This window comes from Salvelinus fontinalis, chromosome 7, assembly GCF_029448725.1.
Source record: "Salvelinus fontinalis isolate EN_2023a chromosome 7, ASM2944872v1, whole genome shotgun sequence".
Taxonomy (NCBI): domain Eukaryota; kingdom Metazoa; phylum Chordata; class Actinopteri; order Salmoniformes; family Salmonidae; genus Salvelinus; species Salvelinus fontinalis.
In genome coordinates, this window is record NC_074671.1 from 21,794,970 (window position 1) to 21,822,057 (window position 27,088).

General features: G+C 44.1%; 1 protein-coding gene across 17 annotated transcripts in view; it reads left to right on the forward strand.

Annotated features, from left to right (window-relative positions):
- Positions 1 to 24,859, forward strand: part of epb41l3a (erythrocyte membrane protein band 4.1-like 3a) — an 84,657-nt gene extending 59,798 nt beyond the window's left edge. For 6 of the 17 annotated variants that reach the window (XM_055928683.1, XM_055928671.1, XM_055928670.1 and 3 more), the window contains 15 exons: positions 171 to 346; positions 1,934 to 2,056; positions 3,436 to 3,644; positions 4,537 to 4,584; positions 4,798 to 4,833; positions 6,030 to 6,224; positions 9,277 to 9,375; positions 11,341 to 12,129; positions 13,235 to 13,354; positions 14,159 to 14,326; positions 16,965 to 17,099; positions 18,607 to 18,705; positions 20,745 to 20,825; positions 21,490 to 21,606; positions 23,551 to 24,859. In XM_055928683.1, the coding sequence (XP_055784658.1) occupies positions 171 to 346; positions 1,934 to 2,056; positions 3,436 to 3,644; positions 4,537 to 4,584; positions 4,798 to 4,833; positions 6,030 to 6,224; positions 9,277 to 9,375; positions 11,341 to 12,129; positions 13,235 to 13,354; positions 14,159 to 14,326; positions 16,965 to 17,099; positions 18,607 to 18,705; positions 20,745 to 20,825; positions 21,490 to 21,600 (2,389 nt within the window). In that variant the 3' untranslated portion in view covers positions 21,601 to 21,606; positions 23,551 to 24,859. The remainder of the gene's footprint in view (positions 1 to 170; positions 347 to 1,933; positions 2,057 to 3,435; positions 3,645 to 4,536; positions 4,585 to 4,797; positions 4,834 to 6,029; positions 6,225 to 9,276; positions 9,376 to 11,340; positions 12,130 to 13,234; positions 13,355 to 14,158; positions 14,327 to 16,964; positions 17,100 to 18,606; positions 18,706 to 20,744; positions 20,826 to 21,489; positions 21,607 to 23,550) is intronic. The other 11 variants (XM_055928679.1, XM_055928680.1, XM_055928681.1 and 8 more) reach the window with 7 other exon arrangements.
- The last annotated feature ends 2,229 nt before the right edge of the window (positions 24,860 to 27,088 follow it).

The following is a 27,088-nucleotide window of genomic DNA, read 5'->3' on the forward strand; positions in this document are numbered from 1 at the left end:
ACATTGTCTTGGTTAACTTCATGCTGGGTTGGAACAGATGCCTGCACACACTGCTTCCCTCCAGGACCATTTGCCCATCCCTGCTGTAATTGTGTGTCTTTCTTGACCGCTAGGTAGATTCATGTCTCCTCTTTGTTCTCCTGCCCTCAACATTCCTCTCTGTCCTCTAGGTTGGTGTCTCCAGAAAATCCCCCCAAGAAGTTCCTAAACCTGGGCTCTAAGTTCCGCTACAGCGGGAGAACCCAGGCCCAGACTCGACGAGCAAGCTCCCAGATCGTCCGCCCGGCGCCCTGCTTTGAGCGCTCCACCAGCAAGCGCTACATCATGTCTCGCAGCCTGGACGGAGGTTTGTAGTCCCATCAACCTTTCTCTTTGAAGCGGTTAGGAATTAAGGAGGATTGTATCACATTTCTCCCCATAGAGTTTGAGTTGGGGAAGCATACTACAGGACAAAGCAAGCTACAGGACATTATTAAACAACCAAACCTAAATCATCGCACTTATGAAAATCATATGTTGCCCTTGTCCTCGGTGTTAATGTCCTCACTTTTCTGAAGTATTTGTTTCTAAGCTGTCCAAGTCAGAGGGATTTACAGTATCCAGATATGTTTTTACATGCATCTCAGGCACCAATCAATCAATGCACTCATTTGTCATAATGGCCATACCACTGCACACCTTGTAACATCTGTCAATCAATCACACTTGATTTGGTCTTCACAAACATTGAAATTCACTCAAGTCCTCCCAGACCTGTCATTGACTTACAAGTGTCACTGGCGTGAATAGGGAATACTTTCCCTTGAATATCCCTAGAACGATAGTTGATATTCTCCACAGAGCCATTTTGGTCGCCGTTTGTCTCGAAAGTGGTCGCTTGCTTGACAGCTTCAACATTTCCTAGTCTACATAAAAGCTTAAGAGAACCTCCGTAAGCAGCCATGCTGTGAAGGCTCTAAAGCCTCAGTACGCCGCTCAGACTAATTACAGTTTTTAGCCATTGTTATCCTCGCCGCTCTGCACTCACAATGCCTTCATCCCCTGAAAGCACCCAGGGCCGTCCCTCACTCCCCTGTCTTTATCAACCAGTCCCAAACCACGGGTAAAGTCCTTTATTTTTCCAGCCAGCTCACAGAGGAAGCCGCAGATAAATGGCTCGTAGTGACGACGGCTATGTATGCAGAGAGAATCGAAAAGGTTGTTTATTTTATACCCCCTTCTGAGGGAACGGATAATCGCCACAGGGATTTACCAGGCACCCCATTGTGTTGTTTTGTCATCTTCGCTTGACGCACCCTCTGCTTTTGTTCTCCCCCGTTCGCTGATTAATTGGAGAATTACGTTTTTTATTGTATTTATGCTGCCGCCCCCCGCCCCCCCCCATGTCATATCTGAGCTGTGACGAAAACCTGTCCGTTTGAATGCAAATGTTGCTGTTTCATTTAGGAATAAAGAGCTTTTTTGGCGGGATTTCACTAGCTAACTGACGTGAAAGAGAGACTCGGCCAATTGGCTGTGATATAAATTGAATATGAGCCGCCCCGGGGCCCATATTAGTTTCAGACTCCATCAGTATCATTGGACCTAAAAGGCAACATTGATTTTTCTGTCTCAACTCTTCATTGATGGGAGAAAGTTTAGTGTCTGACTGTCTGTTCTCATCCCATCAGAAAGTGTATCCATTCAGTGTCTTAGTCTTAAGAGGCTTTCCATAATACTGTGAACCAGACAACTTACACATTCTTTAACGTTCATGTATTCAAATCCATAGTCAATAGCTCTACAAAATTATTATATAAACAAACAATATTCTCTCCCTCTTTCTCCCAAGTGCTCAGCTGACTACCTAATGCTCAGCTTTGAATAATATTATGTGTCATGTTAATGTTGAATCTTCCCCCGTAATATTGAATTTCTATGCAATCCTCCTCAGCTCCGCAGAGTACACCCAAAAGGAGTACACCCAATAGGAGTTCACCCAAAAGGAGTTCACCCCAAAAAACTGTATCACCGAGAATTAAACCACCTGCTAGTTTAAACGGCACTAAACCAACAGGTAGATATTATGCACTGTGTCTCTCTGTACGTGCTAACAGTAGATGTAGCCCCTGAGCTAGCTATGCCTGCTAGTTAATGATCCCATCTCTGCTTCTTTCCTTTTTCCGACGGTAGCCATTTTGTTTTGTATTTTGTGCGCTGGTTACAGACACCCCTCGGTGCTGATCAGGCTTGCGCTGCATGCTCCCATGCTGATTGGGGGGGGGGGGGGGGGGCTCCCTGTCTAGCATGTGAACGCACCATGGCCCTCCCTTCATAGCTGTTCACTTGTAGTTGTTTGTTTGAAAAAGAATGGAGAAAAAAATCCCAGCCTTGTTGTGTTAGCTTGGCCGCTAATGGCTTATGTGGCCTGGATCTATAAAGAGACTCAGCAATCGCTCGCTCATTCTCCCAGCTCGTTACAATGATTCTTGTGCTTTCAGTGACGTAGGGAGATGATATAAGTTAACATAGTTACAGTAATCATTATTTAAGATATGTGTTTTATGCCCTGAATGATCAACAAAGCTAATAAGCTGTGTTCTAAGTTCACGGCAGGGATGCAGTGCGTGTTTTGTCCGAGCTGACTCATAGCAATGATGGAATATTAAACGTTTCTAATTTACCAGCACTTCCAATACCATATCATCTGCCAACTGCATATTTTTTCCCCCTTTCTCGTTTAGGTTCTGACGCAGTAGTTTTTATGTTGGTATTTAAGTGCATGCAGTTTGAGCCTTTCATTATCAGTCAATGGGAGGAATTCAAAAGCTGCAGTCAGTTAGAGAATGTTTGTAAGTCCGGCCCATAGAGGAGCTGAAAAATGACCGCTTATCAGGGATTGCTATCTAATGTTAATTGAAAATTGATGATGAGGGTAGTCACCCTAGCATTTAAACCTCTGCATGGAAACAACAACAATATATATATATAGCCTTTTCTCATAAATCTGGAGCGTGGTATTTCGCTAGGTGCTTACTGTTGTGACTGAAACCCTTGATGGTATCGATTTTAATATATAATACTGCTTATGAGATGCTTTTCATTTCAAACCACACAATGATTATGGAATATTGGCTTTAATTACAGATCAAGGCTAATATCTGAATGAAAAGCTCTGACGTTGATAATAATAGTGTTATTATCAATGGGAATGGGATTTAATGCGTGTTTTTAGGTTTATCTTCCATGAGTCAATGGTTGTGATGACTATGCTGATACAACCTGCAGCTTATTACATTCATGCTCCAACCTGCTAACCTGCAATGTTGCCTCAGTTAGAGGAAAATGACAATTCCTTAATGCAAAATGATGTGTGTATGTGTGTATGTTTGTGTGGGTATGTGCGTGCCTGTATGCGTGCGTGTGCATGCATGTGCGTCTATGTGCATGCTTCAGAGATGGGCTCGGATCTATACGGAAGGGCGAAGGGCATTGCCGTGAGTGACCTCATCACCACGGTGACACCGGAGAAAAAGGTGGAGGAGAGGAAGGCGGAGGAAGAGATGGAAGTAGAGGTGCAGGTGGAGGTGGAGGAGGAAGACGAGACCACGAAAGCCACCGAGATGTCTCAGCCAAGTCCAACCTCTCCCATTCGACATGATAAGGTATAGTTCTCCACACCCAATCAATTATCTCTGTCCTCAGTCCACCCCTGAGCTCTCTCTATAATACATTAAAACAAATTCCTCTGAGTGCCCAGATTCCACTCTGGAAATGAAAGCTGTTTAATGCCGGAGCCCAGAGTGTAACCTAGCTATGCCAGCCAGAGCTATTCAGACAGACTAGAGCCAGGTGGTCATCATTTTTCTAAGGTAGTGAAGCAGCACAAATCTCATTGTCTGCGAATGCCGTCCTGTGCGTTCACGCTCTGCCACGCTCTCTATCAGGTAGGCAGGGCCCTGATAACTCACTAATGGATAACTCAGAGTCCCCGAACCAGAACCGTCTCTACTCTGGCTGAATGGCGACTTCAGATCAGTGCCAGAAGACTCGGAAACAGACTCTGACTATTTCAAATGTAGAAATTAAAAGTGCTTGTTTAGACGTGATGTTCATTCATTGTGAAAGTTGATTTCAAGGAGCTTAAACTTAATTAACTTTGGCAGATGTAATGTCTATAGTTACTCGTTACCTAGGAGAAGAGTTCTTAGTAGAGTCCTAATTGCTTATTGTGAAAGGGCAAACTGCTAACTGTAAATTAATTTGTGATGAAAATTGAGAAGGCAGAAAAGCAACCTCAAGCTGGTGGAGTCATCTGTAATGTATTCTAATGGAATGATATTGACATAGGTCTTCTGAATATGTTTTAATGCATTTCCTGTTGTTTTTTTACCCCGAAAATGATTTACCATCACTAGTTTGTTGAACCACTTTGCTAATGGCTAATGTTTTGGTAAATATGAGTTCTGGGAAATCCTACATTCAACCCTAACAGCCACGGTTCTCTTTCTCCTCACGCTTGTCCATTGGATGTTCTAATGTGTTACTACTAAACAGACGGAACTGTCTGACACTTGTGTAGATGGTGAACTGACAGCTACTGAGGTTTGTACCACGGGTAGACACTTCACCTCAACTCTCATCTGTTCTTGTAGAAGTCTTACGTTCTTTAGTTCCATATTTCTATTTCAACAATATCGGATTGTCTGATTATCCATTCAATGCGTAATTTGATAGTTTCTCTTATAAGCTATAACCTGTTGTGTTGTATTGCGGTTTTGATATCAAATTCCCTCTCTGTGCTTCCCATGCTGCCAGTCGGACCAAGACGACGAGTCTGAGTTAAAGACACAGGTATATTAACTCGTGTATGGTGCCTTAACACTCATTTTATCCACAGCTCGTCAAACGACCATTTCATCCACAACCTGTGAACCTGGGATTCAAAATCACTGTAGGCTCCAAAATCAAGATCTGCAATCTATGAGGAGATGTGGATTTTATATGCAACAACATCTAAATGACTGTCATTTCCCTTCCAGAACAGTTTCATAAGGCGAATTAAAGGAGAGAATGTGTTTGTCAGACATAGTGTGCTGATGTTAAAGGTTGGTACAGTATGGAACGCCAGGCTAGTGCATGGAGATTGGTGACATTTTGGTCAAGGACTAGGTTTGGACAGTAACAGTGGATTTCCCATTTTGTCCACAATAACATATCGTTTTGAACTGTCCAATGTTGATTCACTAGCTAACATACTTAGTAAGCATGGAGTGTTTTTGGGGTGATTTAGTTTTTGCTGTAATACATTAACGTGATATGCTAGATTGGGAGTTATTGCTTATAAATAGAGAATACGATGAATTAAGGTTCAATTGATGTCTATGAATACTTCTTTACAAAGAGGTGAATCTCTCTCTTAACTTTCACTTCAGTTAAATTTGTACTTATTCATGCATTGATGTCAATGTGAGACTAAGTGAAAATTCGACCTTAGGATTCACCACAAAATGTGGATAATTCATAAGTGTACAAGAGAGGCAAATGCATTGCAGTGTTCTTTTGAATGCATGTTCTGCCTGTTTTGGATAGATTATACTGTATATACAGCTCATTACACTGCACTGCACCTGTGAACATAATATAAACATACATCAAATTAATGGACATTATGTTTGTCAATCTGTCACCAAGACGATACTTAGCCACGCTACTTCAATAGCAGCACACAAGCTGCACTCACAAAGATTCAGAATTCTAATTTCGTCTCATAGTACACCGTTGATTTCCTATTGCGTTTGCATTGCAGAACTCATTCACTACCTTATTTTGTTTTTAAAGGATTGATTTGTAGCTTCCTGACTAGCGTCCATTAGCATCATTTTTTCAATAGAATGTTATTTTCAGTATTGTTCAAAACATGGACATAAACGTTAAACAGCCTGAAAGAACAGGACACAATACTACTACGTTAAATTGATATCCATACACATTTAAAATCTAGTATTAGCAGTAGCATCAGTCAAATGACTTCTCTTTCTGTTCCTCAGGACACAGTGGGCACGCCAGAGGAGCTGTTGAAACACGCGACCAACATCAGCGAGCTCAAGAGGTCGTTCCTGGAGACGGGCGCCGACACGGCCGGCCTCACCGAGTGGGAGAAGAGGCTGTCCTCGTCCCCCCTGCGCTCGCTGCGTCTCGACGAAGCCCCTATGATCGAACCACTGGAGCTTGATGAAGTACCGGTAAATTCACTGTCAAATTGTAAAGGGACTGAATAGAGAGGGGGGTGGCATCCATATAGTGTTTAGAGACCCCTGTGTTTTAATTACACATTTAGTAGAACCTCAGTGGGTGAAAACACGTAGAATTAGAAATCCGGTAACATGTAATCCATGGGTGGACATTATGCTGCTTTTTGTTCCATCCTGCTCTAACACACCTGGTTCTACTAATCAGCTGCTCATTAGCTCCTTGATAAGCTAAATCAAGTTTAAAACTGCTGGAAGTACATACACTACTATCCTGACTTAAAGAGAAATAGCATCCTTGCTTTTGATAGGGCATGATTTGAAGGTTGAGATGTGGCTGCTGCAGTGTGAGAAGGTTAACGTGCCTGCTGCAGTGTGAGAAGGTTGAGATGTGGCTGCTGCAGTGTGAGAAGGTTGAGATGTGGCTGCTGCAGTGTGAGAAGGTTGAGATGTGGCTGCTGCAGTGTGAGAAGGTTAAGATGTGCCTGCTGCAGTGTGAGAAGGTTGAGATGTGGCTGCTGCAGTGTGAGAAGGTCGAGATGTGCCTGCTGCAGTGTCAGAAGGTTGAGATGTGGCTGCTGCAGTGTGAGAAGGTTGACATGTGCCTGCTGCAGTGTGAGAAGGTTAACGTGCCTGCTGCAGTGTGAGAAGGTTGAGATGTGGCTGCTGCAGTGTGAGAAGGTTAAGATGTGCCTGCTGCAGTGTGAGAAGGTTAACGTGCCTGCTGCAGTGTGAGAAGGTTGAGATGTGGCTGCTGCAGTGTGAGAAGGTTAACGTGCCTGCTGCAGTGTGAGAAGGTTAAGATGTGCCTGCTGCAGTGTGAGAAGGTTGAGATGTGCCTGCTGCAGTGTGAGAAGGTTGGAGAAGTGGCTGCTGCAGTGTGAGAAGGTTGAGATGCGCCTGCTGCAGTGTGAGAAGGTTAAGATGTGCCTGCTGAAGTGTGAGAAGGTTGAGATGTGGCTGCTGCAGTGTGAGAAGGTTGAGATGTGGCTGCTGCAGTGTGAGAAGGTTGAAATGTGGCTGCTGCAGTGTGAGAAGGTTGAGATGTGACTGCTGCAGTGTGAGAACGTTGACATGTGCCTGCTGCAGTGTGAGAAGGTTGACATGTGCCTGCTGCCGTGTGAGAAGGTTGACATGTGCCTGCTGCAGTGTGAGAAGGTTGAGAAGTGGCTGCTGCAGTGTGAGAAGGTTGAGATGCGCCTGCTGCAGTGTGAGAAGGTTAAGATGTGCCTGCTGCAGTGTGAGAAGGTTGAGATGTGGCTGCTGCAGTGTGAGAAGGTTGAGATGTGGCTGCTGCAGTGTGAGAAGGTTGACATGTGCCTGCTGCAGTGTGAGAAGGTTGACATGTGGCTGCTGCATTGCGAGAAGGTTGACATGTGCCTGCTGCAGTGTGAGAAGGTTGACATGTGCCTGCTGAAGTGTGAGAAGGTTGACATGTGCCTGCTGCAGTGTGAGAAGGTTGACATGTGCCTGCTGCATTGTGAGAAGGTTGACATGTGCCTGCTGAAGTGTGAGAAGGTTGACATGTGCCTGCTGCAGTGTGAGAAGGTTGACATGTGCCTGCTGCAGTGTGAGAAGGTTGACATGTGGCTGCTGCATTGCGAGAAGGTTGACATGTGCCTGCTGCAGTGTGAGAAGGTTGACATGTGCCTGCTGAAGTGTGAGAAGGTTGACATGTGCCTGCTGCAGTGTGAGAAGGTTGACATGTGCCTGCTGCAGTGTGAGAAGGTTGACATGTGCCTGCTGCATTGTGAGAAGGTTGACATGTGCCTGCTGCAGTGTGAGAAGGTTGACATGTGCCTGCTGCAATGAATGAGATCCCTCCTCTCCATGCCAAATCTCAGGAGACTGGGGCCTCTACCGTGTCTCCTTAAAAAGCTACTCAATAATCTATACAGGTGGAGGAAGGTACTTAACACCCCACTCATGGAGATAGAGGGACAGATGTTAGGAAATAATCGCTGCCTCATTATGACATGTGACACCTATACCCTTCCTTCTCCAGTGACGTTTTCAAGTAGCTACCAAGCATCAAGCAGTTTTTCAAGTGAAGTTAAGCCACTGTGAAAGGAAGTGATTCAGAGGCAGCTCCTTGATGCAGACAAAAAGTGTAGACTACAAAATCCAACCGCTGAAGCCAAAAGTAGATACAAGGAGCACCGGTTGAAAGTACCAGGGGACAATTTACAGTGTGACATCAATATAGGGCTGGATTGATTTTTAGCAGCCTGGCCTGTGAATGAGTAATAAATCATTGTGCTGTAACCTTGCCAAATAGAGGTGGGAGGGAGAGACTCAAGGAAGCAAACATCCTCCTCGGCTAAGCATTTTAGCAGGGCTAAGATCAACCACAGCCCTGCTATGGAAAAGCATGCAGGGACTTCAAAAGGGAGGAAGAAACCCCCACCCCTCTGTGTGTGTGTGTGTGTGTGTGTGTGTGTGTGTGTGTGTGTGTGTGTGTGTGTGTGTGTGTGTGTGTGTGTGTGTGTGTGTGTGTGTGTGTGTGTGTGTGTGTGTGTGTGTGTGTGTGTGTGTGTGTGTGTAAACATCAAGCAGTCGGGAGAACGGCAATGATGATGTAACCAAGGAAAGGGGATTTTTTATTTTATTCATGTAGCAGCGACGATAGCATATTTCTGCCAGTATTTCTTTTTATGACTGTTTGGATGTGATTAAAGTAGGTGTGGAAAGGAGCCAATTTACCCCTCAGCCAAGTCTTGCAACCTTGACCCATTCTTTATTTGTGAGATACTGGAAGAAGAGGGATTGTGTCTGCAGAGAATGTTCTCATTAATCCAGACCCTTATCTCTGTTATCAACCTCATAGTGTGAGTATGTTTGGAGAGATACTTAAGTCCCATCGTTACACACTGTTGTGCCATGTTTTATGGAAATCTCATATCCCACACACTCTTATCAAACAGAATGAGTAATGATATCCGTAATAGGATACAGCCCACACGCGTACGCCTCAAAGCTACTTTCCATTCTACTTCATTCATGCCGGGCTGTTTGTTTGTCTTGTTTTTCTTTTCTATTCATGTAGAGCAAAGAGGATGAGAGAGAGGATGAGAGAGCCATGGCTGCAGGCGGTAGCATTGAGGAGGAGATCAACCACAGCCCTGTGGATACTAAGACTACTGTGGTAGGTAGCCAGGATGTATGCTGGTCTAGCTATCTCTGTGTGATTGGAACACCTTCATCTCTGCTGCTTGGTTAAATTAGACCCAGCTAAGTCTATGAATTATTAACATGTCTTACTGTACATATTTAACCAAAGATCCATTTGGGAGTGTAGGACTAGAATCCTATGTTATTCATTGTCAGCAGTGGATGACAACATGAGAAGAATTTGAATCTGTATGTAGGTCTACTGTAAATTAGCTATACATAGAGACCGGTTTTAAATAGCAACTGAACACGCCGATTGGCACATGTGTTTTTCTGTTGCTCATTAGAAAACGAGATTTCTGTCTTGGAGGTGTGTTTCCTGACCGATTCAGCATTTGGTTAATGATGTTTGTCCCCGATGAGACACTGTAGCCGCGGAAGCCTATTTCACTTGCTCAAAATCCCCAGAATGAATCTAAGTTTACTCAAGAAATACATTTTTCAGTTTTTGCAGAGGATGCTTTAGTGTAAGTTTAACACATAACTAAGGTGTTTTGTGCAATATTTCTCAAGTAAAAAAATGGGCGACATGTCTTATGTAAACAAAATCGGGCTGCTGGGCAGGTTTGTCTCATTGTCTATGCTATTGGATAGAGAGCAATCACCGCAGCTGTTCACCCCATTTTAGTGCGCAAATGGACATTGTCAAATCAACACTGTTTTAGACGAGACTGACTTTATGACCAAAATTATTCCTATTTACACTTTGTAGTCAATTTTGACACTAAAACTCTTTCTGACTCATGTCGAGGCCACAAAGGCCGTTTTCAACGGGATTTGTTGCTTTTTAAAGGCCGTCACTCTTTAACAATACACTAACAACTAAGAACTGTGATCTATGTTGCTGTCTATGTTAATAGTGTCTATGATCTATGTTGCTTGCAAGTTTAAAGTTGCTGCTTTAAGAATTGCTCTTCTTGGGACTGCCACTGGAAGTCCTTCTCCCCCTATTGAACTGCAAGTTGGCATTTATTGGTATGAATATTTCCCAGGAGGCAGCGGTACAGAGTGGTCATTATCTGGCACAGCCACAAAGTCATAAAATATTTTTTAAACCTAACCACACTGCTAACCCTAATGCCTAACAGGCCAACTACACCACTCGCGTCGCGTGTGCGAGTGTTGTGAATTACATTTAGACATATATGTTATTCAATTATTGCACCAACACTGCTCGTGAGCGTCTGCGTTGCCAAGGGCTAAAATAGAAGTCACTTCTATTTCTGACGCAGATCGCGCTGCAAGTCCTGCCTCTCCCATCTCCTCATTGGTTTATAGAAGCAGGTACCCACGTGCCATCTCCTCATTGGTTATATCCACGTGGGTGAGTGAAAGACAAAATAGGTCGGTGGCGGTAATGCACGTAATTTATGAAAGTTGCCAATCGCAATATAAAGTCATTAGAAGAAAAGGCCTGGAAGGAGGAGAGATGACTAGAAACGATTCGGTTGACAGTTTTATGTGTGGATTAATTGGCGGAGTAGAGAACCTTGTGCATTTCAGGTAAAATAACAACTAAATGTTTATATCCCAGGACAAATTAGCTAGCAACGGCAAGCTAGCTAAATAGGACAAATTAGCTAGCAAGTGCAAGCTAGCTAGCTAAATTGCCATAAATGTTTAATGCTTTTCGACCTGTCCCCAAATTAATATAATTGGTTCAGAGTTTGTTTTGATATTTTAACCTGCGTGTCGTGATCGCATTTGGTGTGGGGGGACAAAATAAATGTATGCACGATGGCGCACGAGCGCAGCCGGTTTGGGTTCCGTGTAACCCTAACCTTAAATTATGCCTAACCCAAATTTTTACGTATAGACAATTTTGACTTTGCAGCTGGTCCATCAAGCGGAATGGCCTCCAGGGCAAGATTCATTACAATTAACGTCAACCTGCCGTTGAACTGGCTAACCCCAGTCTTTGTATGTATCTTGTATGTAGGATTCTGACGGGTGGGTAATAGTAAGTAAAGTCCCTCCTAAGGTAACCGAAAAGAAAAACATTGTCAACTATAAAGTTATGACCGTCACTAACACTGTGGCCGAAGGAGCGCTCGCCGGCACCAGTGGTGGCATAGTCGGCAAGGAGTTGAAAGCGTACGAGAGCTTCCGCAGCGAACTCCCCTCCAAAACCGAGGAGATGAGAGAGAAGAACTATACCCTGGGCAAGTCCTACGACACCATGTCAGGCAAGATTGTGACAATGACAAAGCGGGCCAAAGATGGTGGGGAGGCGGTGGCGGCTGCTCCGGCAGCGTTTGCCAGGGAGCTGAAGAGGGCAGCAGACCAATCCACCACCACAGTGAAGATCATCCCGGTGTCGACTGAGTACGAGATGCCGGTGTCTGTCCACATGGGTCTCCCGCCCCAGGAGGGAATCGGACCCCCTATGATTACCATCAAGGAGGCCAGGACGCCCTCTCCATCCGAGCCCAGCGACGGTGCCCTGGGCCTGGGCGCCGTGCGGACCGTGGTGTCCATCCGCTCCAGCCAGGACATCAGTGATGCCGCGAGAGCGGACAGCAGGAGGCAGCTGAGGGAGAATTTTCTCCTGGGAGACAGGAGCACCACCCCCGTTGCGCCTCACACACCTCTCTCGCCGCGCTCCCCCATGGCCAAGTCACCTATGGCAAAGTCTCCCATGACAATGCCCAAGCCTCCAATGGCGGATCTGCGTCTGAGCCCCGGCCCCGTGTCCTATCTATCCAGAACCCCATCGCCCTCCAAAGTGGTAGGATGATATGACACCCCTCCCCCCCCAAAATGCCTGAAGCCCCCCCCCCTCTCCCTCCCTACTGTAGCCCCCCAAAATGTTTTCAAGCTAATCCCGCCCGTCTGCCTGGTCTTCGTATCTACTGCAACAAGCCTGGACCCAGCTCTGTTTTGCACTTGACTGAATGTTTATGGGAATCGCTTGGGAGTCTCTTTCTTTCTATCCTTTGCTCTTTTTAGTTGGACACAAATCCCTTAACCACGGTATTTGGTGTAATTTGTTTATTGCTTTCCTAAGCCAAACTTGCTGCCTCATGGGCACTGGCATTTGTTTACCCCTTTCATTTCAATGTAAATGAAATTGTGTTTCGTTTTAAGCTGGTTCCCCATGCTGCTAGCCACACCAAATTAATGCTTTACACTTTGGCTTATTGTACGGTACGGTATACTATGGTTTGTATGCCACTGACTGCTTCAGCCCTACCACATTTACTTTTGACTTCCCTTGGTATGCCCTCTATGAACTCTCGGCTGCTTGATCTGAGATTATGATATGGGCCCTATTCATAAGAGGAGACATCCCGACTCACAAGACATACTTGTCTGTCTCATCTATTGCCTTTGTGATTGACATTCTCAAGAGATGAAAGCCAAGTACTGAGCTGCCATAAGGTCTCCCTAGTAAAGTTGAATTGCTGACGATGCTCCACTCTTTTGTAGAAGTGCTATAAATGTATAAAAGCTCTAGTAAAGGGATTGACATGTCACAGGGTGGTGTTTCTATCAATTGCTCAGATTTGCATAATATAGCATACAAACATGGATTAAAAAACACATTTGATAAACACTGTCATTTGATCACTTTAAACCATTGAAATCACTCTAGATTCTTAAGTGTTCTTAAAGTATTCTATCTTCTCAAACCCAATCTTCTAAAATGACCCTTCTTAGCGATCAATCTTCACCTCAATGCTCTTATGAATAATCCCCACAAACCCCGTCCCCTGAGCTTGTGTCTGGGCATTGTGTCAAAGGCCTGTCTGTCTGTGTCTCTCCTCCTTTGTATGTACAGTATCTAACTGTGTGTGTGTGTGTGTACTCTCCCCATCTCTCCGTCTGCTCAGCCTAAGCCGACCTTTGAGGAGATGTCCCCGGAGCTCACCGCTCTCTTACAGTCAGCCCGATATCAGACCAGCACGCTGGGTTGGACTGCCTCGCCTGCCCATAGTCAGGCCCTGCTCAAGGTGGCCTCTTATGCCCTATGGACAATATACAACTTAACAAATGGGATAACAGCAGTTATAATTTATTTGATTTGATTTTAACTTTACATATACAGGTTATTCACATTGAGATAACATCTCTTTTGTAAGAGACCTATTCAGTATCTATACTGTTTGTCCCCGATGCGTTTTTCCTTGTTGGTGAGGAAATGTTGTCGCTCTAGCCACTATGCTGTCTGTCAGGCATTTCTGTCATCGCCACTTCCCTGTTCCCTGTCAGTCCGTCCTTCCTCCCGATCATTAAAACAGAGGACAGGTTGATGAGGACACATGGTTTAGGACTTGTTGATGAGGACACATGGTTTAGGACAGGTTTATGAGGACACATGGTTTAGGACAGCTTTATGAGGACACATGGTTTAGGACAGCTTTATGAGGACACATTGTTAAGCACAGGTTTATGAGGACATGGTTTGTCTAGACAGAGGTACCACATGGTCCTATGACTTTATTGAGGAGGAATGTGAGAGCTTTATTCAGGCGCATATTTGATTTTTCAACCCTACTCCTCTTTTAGAACATTTCAATACCTCAAAGTGGAAAACAAAGCGATCATGCAACGCAACCAATGTTAAATGACAACATGCATTCAGAAGATCATGTCGGTACTAACATATAAAGTATCCCTTTCCTGCTGTATGGAAACACAATCATGCTATTTGTCTTTGTTTTAGCATTTGATTCCATACTAGGCCTACAGTAATTGAAGTGCCCACACCGGTTCAAGGAGACTGACTGTGACGTCTTGTTTGTTTCCTTTGCTAGACAACAGAGAAGGTGGAGCGGATCGTGCTGCAGACAGAGGTGGTATCATCCCAGCAAACAGAAGAGGTTGAGGATCAGCCGAAAGAACAGTCGACAGAGGACCAGGAGCAGCCGGTGGAGAAACAGCCTGACGACATGGAGAAACAAGCTGGTCAGCAGCCTGAGCAGGTAGAGACAGATTCATTGGGAGGGATAAAGGATGATGGGCCTCAGTCCGTGCTTGGGTTTACAGGGACGCGCATGCATGATGACTCGGACACGCCCAGCGAGGCGAGTGACACTAGCGGCACCGCTAGCATAGCCTCCGCGGGGCCTGCCCTGACTGCCGCGGCCCAGGCCGCTGTGGACGAGGCTGTAGGGGCGGCGGTGAATCAGACAGAGACTGAGGAGGAAACTCCAACCGCAGGCTCAGGTGGAGGCCTGGGGCTGGACAGTCCGTCAGAGGGAGAGGTGTCCTCAGGGTCAGTCTCAGAGGAGGAGGAGAAAGAGAACAGCCTGGACTGGAGAGGGCGCTTTGTGTCCCCCTCTCCTACAGGAGCATCCTGGCAGAGTCTCAGTGGGGAGGTAGCTGCTGCTAGAGCTCACTCAGAGGTAACACCCCAAAGAGCCCCAACCTTTTCCCTAGTTGTCCCGTAAGTACCTCCTCAACCCTTCTTCCCACTCGCCTGCATTAGCACTGGAAAAGCTAGCTGAAACTACCCTGGTCTCACATTCCTTTTTGCCCATGCTACTTAGAAAGTGCTCAATCTAGCCGAGGCTTACCCTTACAAATCGCCTGTAATATCACTCGAGCCTCCCAAAATTATCCCAATATTGGCCTCCCATTTGCCTGTAATAAGCAGTATTACCACTGGATAAGCCACCCAACTCTCCAAGTCCTGCCCCTCCTCTTCACCAATAATAGCAGTCAGCCATTACAGCCTGTGGAGCTGTGTGTGTAGTGATGTGCAGGTGGGGAAAACAATGACCTTGTTTCCTGTTTCCTGTCCCTGTTTCTGCACACTGGGGTTTCTATTGGAAATCAATACCCTGGCGAGGCAGGCTGTAAACACTGCAAGCTGCAGATACACGCTACTGTATGTATTACCCAGGAGCAGTATTGAAAACTGTAGTGGAAGATTGCATAGAGGGAGGTGTGTGTGTGTGTGTGTGTGTGCCTGTTAGTGTTTGTTCTTGGAGCGGCAATATAAACGTTCAATTCAAATATTTCGACCTGCACATGTACACACAGTTTCACAGCGGAAATGGTGCATATCCCTTCCTGGTAGTACTGCCTCATTTCCCCAATGTTCCCAAAGATTACCTTTGTGGCAATCATGAGTGGCAATAATTTAAATGTTTTATGGACACGCGTCTATGAGAAGCACAGCTTAAATAGATAGCAGTCTGTTGCTATCAATTAAGTTTTAAGTCCACAGCCAATTTCAATGATATGGACCGTTTCAGTGAAAGCAACAGGAATTGTTTATAAATACGTACAATCCTGCCAGGTAGACCGACTTGGCCTTCTCCAAAATGAATTAATAGGCTTCCACACATCCATATAAAGCTTCAGATAAATAAGACTTACCCAGTGGTGAACAATGTTGAGTTCTGTCATGCATGACACAGACTGGCTGAAGTGAAAATCTCTTTGCCTTGTTCTTCGGTCAGGGACATTTTCTTACTTTCTTTGTAACACAAAATTCTCCCTTATTCTGTGCTTTGGGATTTTGTGTTATCATTTATGTTGATTCATTTATTTACGTTTTTTATATTTTATCAGAGAGCATGCATCTCATGAATGATCCACAATTATCCACCCAAAGCCACTCATTCCTATAATTTACAGTGTTAAATAACACTGATATGTGAGAACAATATTTTTTGTGAACAAATATGTTATTTTGTCGTTATAAAAAGGTTGGTAGCAACATGTGAAAATCGTTATGGAAATCTGTTGCAGCTTAAGTCGACTACAAAACCTACAATGCAATGCGTGGGGCTGGCTGTCTGGCTGGCTAGCTAGCCAACGTAGCTACACACAATAATATCAAAGTCAAAAACGGCATGTGACGTAGCTAGTTAGCTGTAAAATCGCCGAAACAAACTGCACTATCAATTTAGGAGTTTACAATCTCACCATGTTCAACCTGCAGATCGATGTGCCTCAGAGTGGAGTCTGACATTCGCAATGGCCATGTAACGGCACTATGCAATGCACCCTGGACTGAAGAGGCAGACAAATAGGAGAAATGTGCTAGACCATCCGTTAAATTACAAATTTCTTGAGGTAGGAATATCAAAAATATGATCAATGGCTAATTCGAAAGAAGACAACTTCCTGCGTTTTGACATTGGCCAGTATTGAAATCTGACATGTATGACAGACGTTTTCACAATCTAAAAGTTGTATTCCGATTAACTTCCAGGTTAGTGAGAGTGACTTTATCGCAGTGCCATGTCATACCGGCAGTATTTCTTCCTGCTTAAACGGCAATAGCAAATATACACATGAAATGTCACAGGGAAGTTATAGAACATTGCTCAGAGATGCACAAAAACAATCATATTCAAAATGGGTGAATCTTTTCTTTAAACTTTTTTCCCATTTTCTTCTCCTGCATTTTATATGACCTTCCAATAAACAAATTGCTTGTGTATGTCCTGTAGACAGACGGTGAAATTGTAATTGTGTGTGTGTGTGGTCATGAACATGTTTGTGCGTAGATGTACGCTAGCATGTGACCATAAGGTATAAAGATCTAACTTTCTGCACCAGTCTCCTTTTGTCTCTCTCCATTTCACCCTTCTTCCTCTCTCTCAGACATCTGTGCTGGAGTCTCCAGAGGTCCTGACCTTCAACAGGGCAGACGTGATGGAGGAGACAGAGATGCTGGTGACCCAGGAGGTACCTGTAATACACACGGAAATGAAAACCATCACATACCGGTCACTGGAGGTAAAGGTCCTCACAAAACGTTCAGGCTCATGCTCTGTACTGGTTCTTCTCATATACTCCAATGTGCATCTTTTCAACCTCATTCATTAGGGCACACAATATAAAAGTTTTAAAAGTTTTGCAACAGAAAACAAAAAAAAGCCCTGGGAATTCCTCTGTTTCAGTCCGTTTTCTTCCGTTTGGTGCCAAATGAACACGACCCTGTTTTTCAAATCAAATGTTATTGGTCACAATCACATGGTTAGCAGATGTTAATGCGAGTGTAGCGAAATGCTTGTGCTTCCAGTTCCTAGAGTGCAGTAATATCTAACAAGTATTCTAACAGTTCCCAAACAACTACCTAATACATACAAATCTAAAGGGTTGATTGAGAATATGTACATATAAGTATATGGGCGATGGCCGAGCAATGGCCGAGCGGCATTGGCAAGGTGCAGTAGATGGTATAAAATACAGTATATACATGTGATATAAGTAATGTAAAATATGTAAACATTATTAAAGTGGCATTATTTTAAGTGGCACTGTTTAAAGTGACTAGTGATCCATTTAATACAGTGGCCAGTGATTGGGTCTCAGTGTAGGCAGCAGCCACTGAGTTAGTGATTGCTGTTTAGCAGTCTGATGGCCTTGAGATAGAGGCTGTTTTTCAATCTCGTAGTAAGAGGAAGGGAAGCGCTACTAAGGTACACAATAGTACATTTTGGTAGACAGAAGGTGCTCTTTGGTAGAAGGGGTGAATTGGTCATCAAAAAGAAAGGAGGACCAAGGCACTCTTCATATAATTAATTAAAATGCCTTTATTTGTACGGCATGTTCAATAGAAACAACTTTTTTTTTAAATGTAAAACTTTGTTTCTAATGAACATGCCATACAAATAAAGGCATTTTAATTAATTATATGAAGAGTGCCTTGGTCCTTTTTTTATTTATTTTTATTATTTTTTTATCCCCTTTTCTCCCCAATTTTCGTGGTATCCAATCGCTAGTAATTACTATCTTGTCTCATCTCTACAACTCCCGTACGGGCTCGGGAGAGACGAAGGTCGAAAGCCATGCATCCTCCGAAGCACAACCCAACCTAGCCGCACTGCTTCTTTAACACAGCGCGCCTCCAACCCGGAAGCCAGCCGCACCAATGTGTCGGAGGAAACACTGTGTACCTGTCCCCCTTGGTTAGCGCGCACTGCGCCCGGCCCGCCACAGGAGTCGCTGGAGCGCGATGAGACAAGGATATCCCTACCGGCCAAACCCACCCTAACCCGGACGACGCTAGCCCAATTGTGCGTCGCCCCACGGACCTCCCGGTCGCGGCCGGCTGCGACAGAGCCTGGGCGCGAACCCAGAGACTCTGGTGGCGCAGTTAGCACTGCGATGCAGTGCCCTAGACCACTGCGCCACCCGGGAGGCCACTGGTCCTTTCTTTTTGATGACCTGTTTTTCAGTCTCTCAGTCCCAGCTTTGAAGCACTCAATGGAGAGGATGTATTGTGTCTGTGTTGTGCCAGGGTGACGCTGACATTGATCCAGAGGCGGGGGTGTTGATGAGCGCCCAGACCATCACCTCAGAGACCAGCAGCACCACCACAACCACACATATCACCAAGGTAGGTACTACCTGACCCGTCCTCAGTGGGGCACCACTCTCATTCACCATCAGCATGAATGAATAGGGGCATGAGTGAAGAGAGCAGGGATCATCAACTAAATGCAACATGCAATAATTGTAAAGATTTTACTGAGTTACAGTTCATATAAAGAAATCAGTCAATTGAACTACATTCATTAGGCCCTAATCTATGGATTTCACATGACTGGGAATACAGATATGCTTCTGTTGGTCACAGATACCTTTAAAAAAAAAGTAGGGGCGTGGATCAGAAAACCAGTCATTATCTGGTGTGACCACCATTGCATCATGCAGCGTGACATCTCCTTCACATAGAGTTGATCAGACTGTTGATTGTGGCCTGTGGAATGTTGTCCCACTCCTCTTCAAAGGCAGTGCGAAGTTTCTGGATGTTGTCGGGAACTGTAACACGCTGTCGTACACGTCGATCCAGAGCATCCCAAACATGCTCAATGGGTGACATGTCTGATGAGTATGCAGGCCATGGAAGAACTGGGATATTTTCAGCTTCCAGGAATTGTGTACAGATCCTTGCGACATGGGGCTGTGCATTATCATGATGAAACATAAGGTGATGGCGGTGGATGAATGGCACAACAATGGGCCTCAGGATCTCGTCATGGTATCTCTGTGCATTCAAATTGCCATCGATAAAATGCAATTGTATTTTTTGTCCATAGCTTATGCCTGCCCATACCATAACCCCACAAACCGCTCGCCCACACAACGCAATCCACACTGTCTGCCATCTGCCCGATACAGTTGAAACCAGGATTCATCCATAAAGAGCACACTTCTCCAGCATGCCAGTGGCCATCGAAGGTGAGCATTTGCCCACTGAAGTCGGTTACGACCTCAAACAGTCAGGTCAAGACCCTGGTGAGGATGACGAGCATGCAGATGAGCTTCCCTGAAACGGATTCTGAAAGTTTGTGCAGAAATTCTTTGGTTGTGCAAACCCTCAGTTTCATCAGCTGTCCAGGTGGCTGGTCTCAGACAACCCCACAGATGAAGAAGCCGGATATGGAGGTCCTGGGCTGGCGTGGTTACACGTGGTCTGCGGTTGTGAGGGCGGTTGGACGTACTGCCAAGTTCTCTAAAACGACATTGGAGGCGGCTTATGGTAAAGAAATTAACATTCAATTCTCTGGCAACAGCTCTGGTGGACATTCCTGCAGTCAGCATTCCAATTGCATCTGTGGCATTGTGTTGTGTGACAAAACTGCACATTTTAGAGTGGCCATTTATTGGCCCCAGCACAAGGTGCACCTGTGTAATGATCATACGGTTTAATCAGCTTCTTGATATGCCACACCTGTCAGGTGGATGGATTATCTTATGAAAGGAGAAATGCTCACTAACAGGGATGTAAACAAATTTGTGCACAAAATTTGAGAGAAATAAGGTTTTTGTGCAGATGGAACATTTCTGGGATATTTTATTTCAGCTCATGAAACATAGGACCAACACTTTACATGTTGCAATTATATTTGTGCCCAGTATAGATTCAGCCGCAGGCTGATTTTTTTCTTGAGTGGATATTCAGGGGTCCGGAACATAATTACAAATATTTGTAGACTGCAAATTGACCGCAAGAAGCCCAAACAGATAATAGTTTCAAACCTTGCCTACATTTGTATACAATCACATACATGTATATCTCTATTATGCGTGGGAATACTTTGGAACAGATTTCCAAAATTAAAATTACTTGAAGCTGATTTGCTGGTGTTTTTACCATTTTTTTTCATGTCCAACAAAACAAAAAATGAAATAATTGCTCAGTAAACTTGGGGGCCAGTTGGGGAAGCCTTGAATAGAGGATTTGGATATTACTGGTCTGTTAGTGGTGTAGCTATAGAATTTAACCAAGGTGGTTCCTATGGCTCATTTGGTTTGAGCTTGGCGTTTGCTTCCCGCTTCCAAAATGCTGTATACCAAATATATTTAAATATAGTTTTACTTAGTTGTTCCTTGACTGAAATGTCCCTTAAATTACATTTGATTTTTTACCAGACTGTGAAAGGAGGCATCTCGGAAACGAGGATCGAGAAGAGAATCGTCATCTCGGGGGATGCAGACATTGACCATGACGAGGTAGGAAGACACTCTTACCCTGTGTGTCCTTTAGCATGCAAGTAGCCTTACAGCTATTAAATAGGCAGAGCTATTTTAACAACACAGGTGGTACTACAATGCTGATAATATTGGGTTCCTTACTCAGCGGGCAATAACATCATTATAGCGTCTTTTATGACGTCATGGTCAGGCTGTATACTAGTTGTCTTTTTAGCAACCAGAAAGACTTCTTTATCTGGTTGTAATCTGACTAGATAACAAATTGACATCTTTTCTTTCACGTGTTAATGTCGTCATGAACAATACGTCTTTACCCGGTTGCTACAGAAACCAGTTGGTTGCAATCTGGTTATATGGCCGCTTCTCAACCTGAATAACAGAAAATGACGTAAATTTGAAATAATTTATATATTATGCCTGCTGGGTACTGTGTTGAGAGATGCTTTGCCTTTAAGTGACTTAAAGCTCTGTTGTTCAACAGCTGAGGTCCGTGACCGGGAGTTGTACACACACAGTGACAAACGTGTATAAACAGAGTGACGAACGTGTACAAACACAGTGATTGAAGTGTACACAAACACATACTGTGACTAGTCCAACCCTTACACTTGTGATTCTGATCATACCCATTCCACCTTCCTCTCTGTTTCCCTCCATGGGGTGTTTGCCGTACTGTCTTTAGGCCCTGGCTCAGGCCATAAAAGAGGCCAAAGAGCAGCACCCTGACATGTCAGTGACCAAAGTAGTGGTCCACAAAGAGACTGAGATCACGCCCGAGGAGGGCGAAGAGTGACCGCAGGTAAGGGGACAACGTCGGTCGGTCAGTGACGGCTGGGGCTGGCTGACAGGACACTGACCTCCCTCCATTCCTTCCTCATCCCTCTGGCTCCTTTGTTGTCTACAGTCACCGCCTTCTCGATAGGGCTGCTTGATAATCAGCTAGCTCTACTAACCTGAGACTGCTTGACACTCAGCTAGCTCTGCTAACCTGAGGCGGCTTGACACTCAGCTAGCTCGGCTAACCTGAGGCTGCTTGACACTCAGTTAGCTCGACTAACCTGAGGCTGCTTGACACTCAGCTAGCTCTACTAACCTGAGGCTGCTTGACACTCAGCTAGCTCTGCTAACCTGAGGCGGCTTGACACTCAGCTAGCTCGGCTAACCTGAGGCTGCTTGACACTCAGTTAGCTCGACTAACCTGAGGCTGCTTGACACTCAGCTAGCTCTACTAACCTGAGGCTGCTTGACACTCAGCTAGCTCTGCTAACCTGAGGCTGCTTGACACTCAGCTAGCTCGACTAACCTGAGGCTGCTTGACACTCAGCTAGCTCTACTAACCTGAGGCTGCTTGACACTCAGCTAGCTCTACTAACCTGAGGCGGCTTGACACTCAGCTAGCCCGACTAACCTGAGGCTGCTTGACACTCAGCTAGCTCGACTAACCTGAGGCTGCTTGACACTCAGCTAGCTCGACTAACCTGAGGCTGCTTGACACTCAGCTAGCTCGACTAACCTGAGGCTGCTTGACATACAGCTAGCTCTACTAACCTGAGGCTGCTTGACACTCAGCTAGCTCGACTAACCTGAGGCTGCTTGACATACAGCTAGCTCTACTAACCTGAGGCTGCTTTTAGTTTTTATGCTTTCAGCTTTCACTCCACATTCATCTGTGCCCCGCGCAGTATCATAATTCCTTCTGTGTGGATGGAGTCTCTATATCCTGTATAGCCTTCCATGGCTGGCTTCTATCGCTGAAATGCCTGCTCTAGAAATGTTCTTAGTGCGAATGTTTGCTTTTTCCTTTCAGCTTCTAATACCGTTATTGACAATAAGCAATTAAAACGTTGTGCGTTTGCTCATTGGTGTGTGCATTTTCTTTTTACTCTCTTTTGTCAAAATTTAGAGGTGGGTTTTGATTGATGTCTATAGTGCTGTCTGCTGGATGTCTCTGGTACTGTTTATAGTGTACTGGAAATACCGACAGTAGTTTTCAAATTGCCAGTTTGTCTCATTCCTATTAAATAAAGGGTTATTTCGAGAGTGTATTGAGCAACATTATCTGATTTGGTCATTCTTTTCTGGTTATTGTTATGGCATGATGCTAAGGATGACACCATTTTACATTTCTGATTATCTAGGTTTCTGTACATTGTAGCAGAGGCATGTTACTGGACGGACCTTGTGCTTGTGCATTAACCTTTTTCATTTATTTTTGTCATGTCTTAGCATGCAGCCTGTATGATACTGTGTTTGTACATGTCTCATACGTATTAGTTTAGATGGAAAAAGTTGTTTTCTGCCGATAACAGACAAAACATTGACTGTCTTTCACAGGACCCCACTCATGCTCTGCTTTTAATCTCCAGTCATAACAGCTTCTTCCCCTTACAGGAAAATCACATGATTTCACATGAAATTTCACATGCGAAATCATGTGAATACATATGTTTTTGGAACACTTCACATGCGATCACGTTTTCAAATTTCATGTTGCTTTACATGTTATCACATTAACTTCACATTAAGATCACGTGATAACATAAAAACGGGTTTTTGGAACACGTGTGTTCACGTAAAATTCATGTGGTTTTTCCATAAGGGTTATCTTCAGCTATAGTAGCTGCAGTAACAGAAAACATTTATTTCATTTCCATCCTTCTGAAAAAGATGTAAGAGAATGTGAATGCTCGGCATTCTTTCATCTAAGCATGTGCTCTATAAGGATAACCTCTCTGTTTTTCAGGATTGAAGGATCACTGGGTTCACCGACGTTTCAGGGGAATTCTGTTAACGTTACTTCACACTTCAGAGTATGAGATGCAAGCAGGATAGTGACGTTGCCAACAGACAACACACCACTGTAGAGGACACTACTACTACTCCGTCTGACTACTACCGGACTAACCTAACCCACACTCACCAACACTACTGGCAAACACAGACCTCCAAAGCTGGCCAGCCCTTCATTGGAACATGTATACTGCATGAAAAGGGATCATTTCTGCATTTTGTAAAGGAGAAAACAAATACATTGGAGGAAATATCAAAATATATACATGTTTTACTTGACCTGTGCACTCAAGCTCGAAGGGAGAAGAATGTATGTCATGACAGTTTTGAGTTTTACGATAGTATATTCTGTTTTATTTATTATCGAACTACAATAATAGTAGCTAAGCTGAACGTGTATGATGGCACAATATTTATCCATGCAATAGATGTGACATTCATCTTGCCATACGTCCCCTTATTTATCCCAATGCTGATTTTATTCAATTTTACATACAGTATTGCCTGGGAAAGGCAAAAATAATATGTATGGTATTTGCTTAGTAGACCATATACCCTCAAAGATGATTTTGTTTTTACTTTAATTGTAAATATGTTCATTTGGATTTCCTTCAATTACAAAGTAAAGATGAGTATAATGAGGCAAAATCTCGTAGAATTGTTTTAGAAGGGAATGTTAAACAGACTCCATTACTGTGACTTCAGAGTTGATCAAGAAAACCCTTATAATATATGTCTTCACATGGTGGTCGGTGGATTGAACGTTCTTGTTGGGTTGTATCTGAAATGACACCCTATTACCTATATAGTGGGCTTTGGTCAAAAGCAGTGCACTATATAGAGAATAGAGTGCCATTTTAGACAGTCTTGCTCATTCTTAAATCATACCCAGAATGCACCTCTCATCCATGTGTGGCACATCCAAGCCTTAAAACTGAAGAAAGGACAGACAACCTCCAGTACAACCCTGCAATGTGTGTTTGATTTCTCCAAGGCCGATGTGTCAGCGGCCATCCAACACAGGGGTATCATGCTCATTGAACCTGAGGTGACATGCTCCCCTCAATGTAAACAACTGGGATGAGAATGAATCATTAGTAGTGTCTTATATAAAATAAAAACTAAGACATATGTTTGGTCATCGGTCCCCCCTCAGAGATATTAAGAGCATGATGCCTCTGATCCCACTCCTTCGACTCATCAGCTGCAAAATCATCCATGTTGAATGTGTTTCCCACAAGATAAATAAAATGATAAATACATTGGGTTGGATCTTTGTCAATCACTGAAATGCTATTTCTGTTATGCTTTCATAAACCCATGGCAGGAACTCTACAGTGAAACCATTTACAGTAAGGTAATGACTTTTACAAGTTTAAGTGACACTAGACCATAAAGTCCTCTTTCACTCGTCTCCTTTCTTCTAAAGATGTGCTAATTATTGATGGAAGGAACCCCGCTGTAAGGAAAGGTGTGACAAAATGGGTGGTCAAGTGTTACATGTGGTGTAAATCACTTTGGTTCTGTGTGACAGACGAATAATAATAACCAAGCCAAATGACCATCAGCAAGACAGTTACTTTGAATGACTCGTATGAGAAGCAGTATTTGGTAATATGTGATAATTCAGTTCCACAACAGCATTGTCTAAAGAGGATCCTAACCAGTCAGAAACCAGGGCCTGTATTCAGGCTTCCAGTCAGACTACTTTGTGATTGCCCTGCTCAAAGGATGCTGGATGGTTACAGCTGTTTGTCACGAATCCAATTAGGCTTTTGAACAGTATGTGTTAGGTACAGTTGATAGATATATGTTCTATCTTTTTATGTTAGTGCTTGTCTGAAGCTACTGAAATGGAAATGGTTGAAATGACCTGAAAGGGTTCTCAACCCAGTTAAGTAAGAGTTAATACACTCTTGTTCCTGCGGAAGTTATGCAATATAGAAATGTTTCAAATGTCTCTCTGGCTCTGCAAAATAGTTTGTTGGTGTATCAAAAATCTATCCAGTACCCACAATGTATTTTACATAGCAGATTTAGCTTTTTATGGCATATTGGATTTGACTTTGCTCCAATTCAGATGCAACATGAAGTCAACTGTGAAGGCACAGCTGGTCTGGCATGATGAGGCAGATAGGGACATTGTTCCAATGGCTGGATAAGCATCATGTTGGTTTTTGTAATTCCCCTATAGGCTTCAAGATAGGGTACTCTGAACACAAACCATAACAAATACACTGAGTGTACAAAACATTAAGAAACACCTTCCAAATGTTGAGTTGTACCCCTTTTTGCCCTCAGAACAGCCTCAATTCGGGCGGCGCACAATTGGCCCAGTACCATCCGGGTTAGGGGAGGGTTTGGCCAGGCCGGGATCTCCTTGTCCTATCGCGCTCTAGCGATTCCTTGTGGCAGGCCGGGCGCCTGCAAGCTGACTTCGGTCGCCAGCTGGATGTTGTTTCCTCCAACACATTGGTGCAGCTGGCTTCCGGGTTGAGTGAGCAGTGTGTCAAGAAGCAGTGCGGAATGGCAGGGTTGTGTTTCGGAGGATGGCTCTCGACCTTCGACTCTCCCGAGTTCGTAGGGGAGTTGCAGCGATGGGACAAGACTGTAAATACTAATTGGATATCACGAAAATGTCTCAATTGTCTCCAGGCCTAAAAATCCTTCTTTAACCTGTCTCCTCCCCTTCATCTACACTGATTAAAGTGGATTTAACAGGTGACATCAATAAGGGATCATAGCTTTCACCTGGTTTGTCTGTCATGTTTTGTACACTCAGTGTATGTTGATGGTGGAATCCAATGGTTGAAGAGATGTGCATCTCAATATGCGAAACAGATGGCGCCGAAGAACATGGCTGATGTTTTACATTCTCTCAACCAATTGTGCAATTTTGTTATTTTTTTGCGTAACTTAATTTTTAACTTATTGTGTACATAATGTTGCTGCTACTGTCTCTTATGACCGAAAATAACTTCTGGAAATCAGAAAAGCGATTACTCACCACTGACTGGAAGAAACCTTTTCCTTTAACGAGTCGACAAGAAGGATAACCTGCTTTCACTGGAACAGGCCCAGATCCACGCCTTTTGCGTGAAGAAAAGACGCCGGAAAATGGGATGCAGATCAGGGATCCTTTTGAGAATCCCGAGGCGAGTGAGTAAACTCCCAATGCCTTCCTTTCTCCTTGACAACGTGCAATCGATAGAAAATAAAATGTATGACCTACTATTAAGATTATCCTACCAACGGGACATTAAAAACTGTAACATCTTATGTTTCACCGAGACATGGCTGAACGAATAAACGGACAATATAGAGCTGGCGGGATTTTCCATGCACCGGCAGAACAGAGACGCTACCTCTGGTAAGACGAGGGGTGGGGGTGTATGTATTTTTGTCAATAACAGCTGGTGCGCAATGTCTAATATTAAAGAAGTCTCGAGGTATTGCTCGCCTGAGGTAGAGTACCTTATAATAAGCTGTCA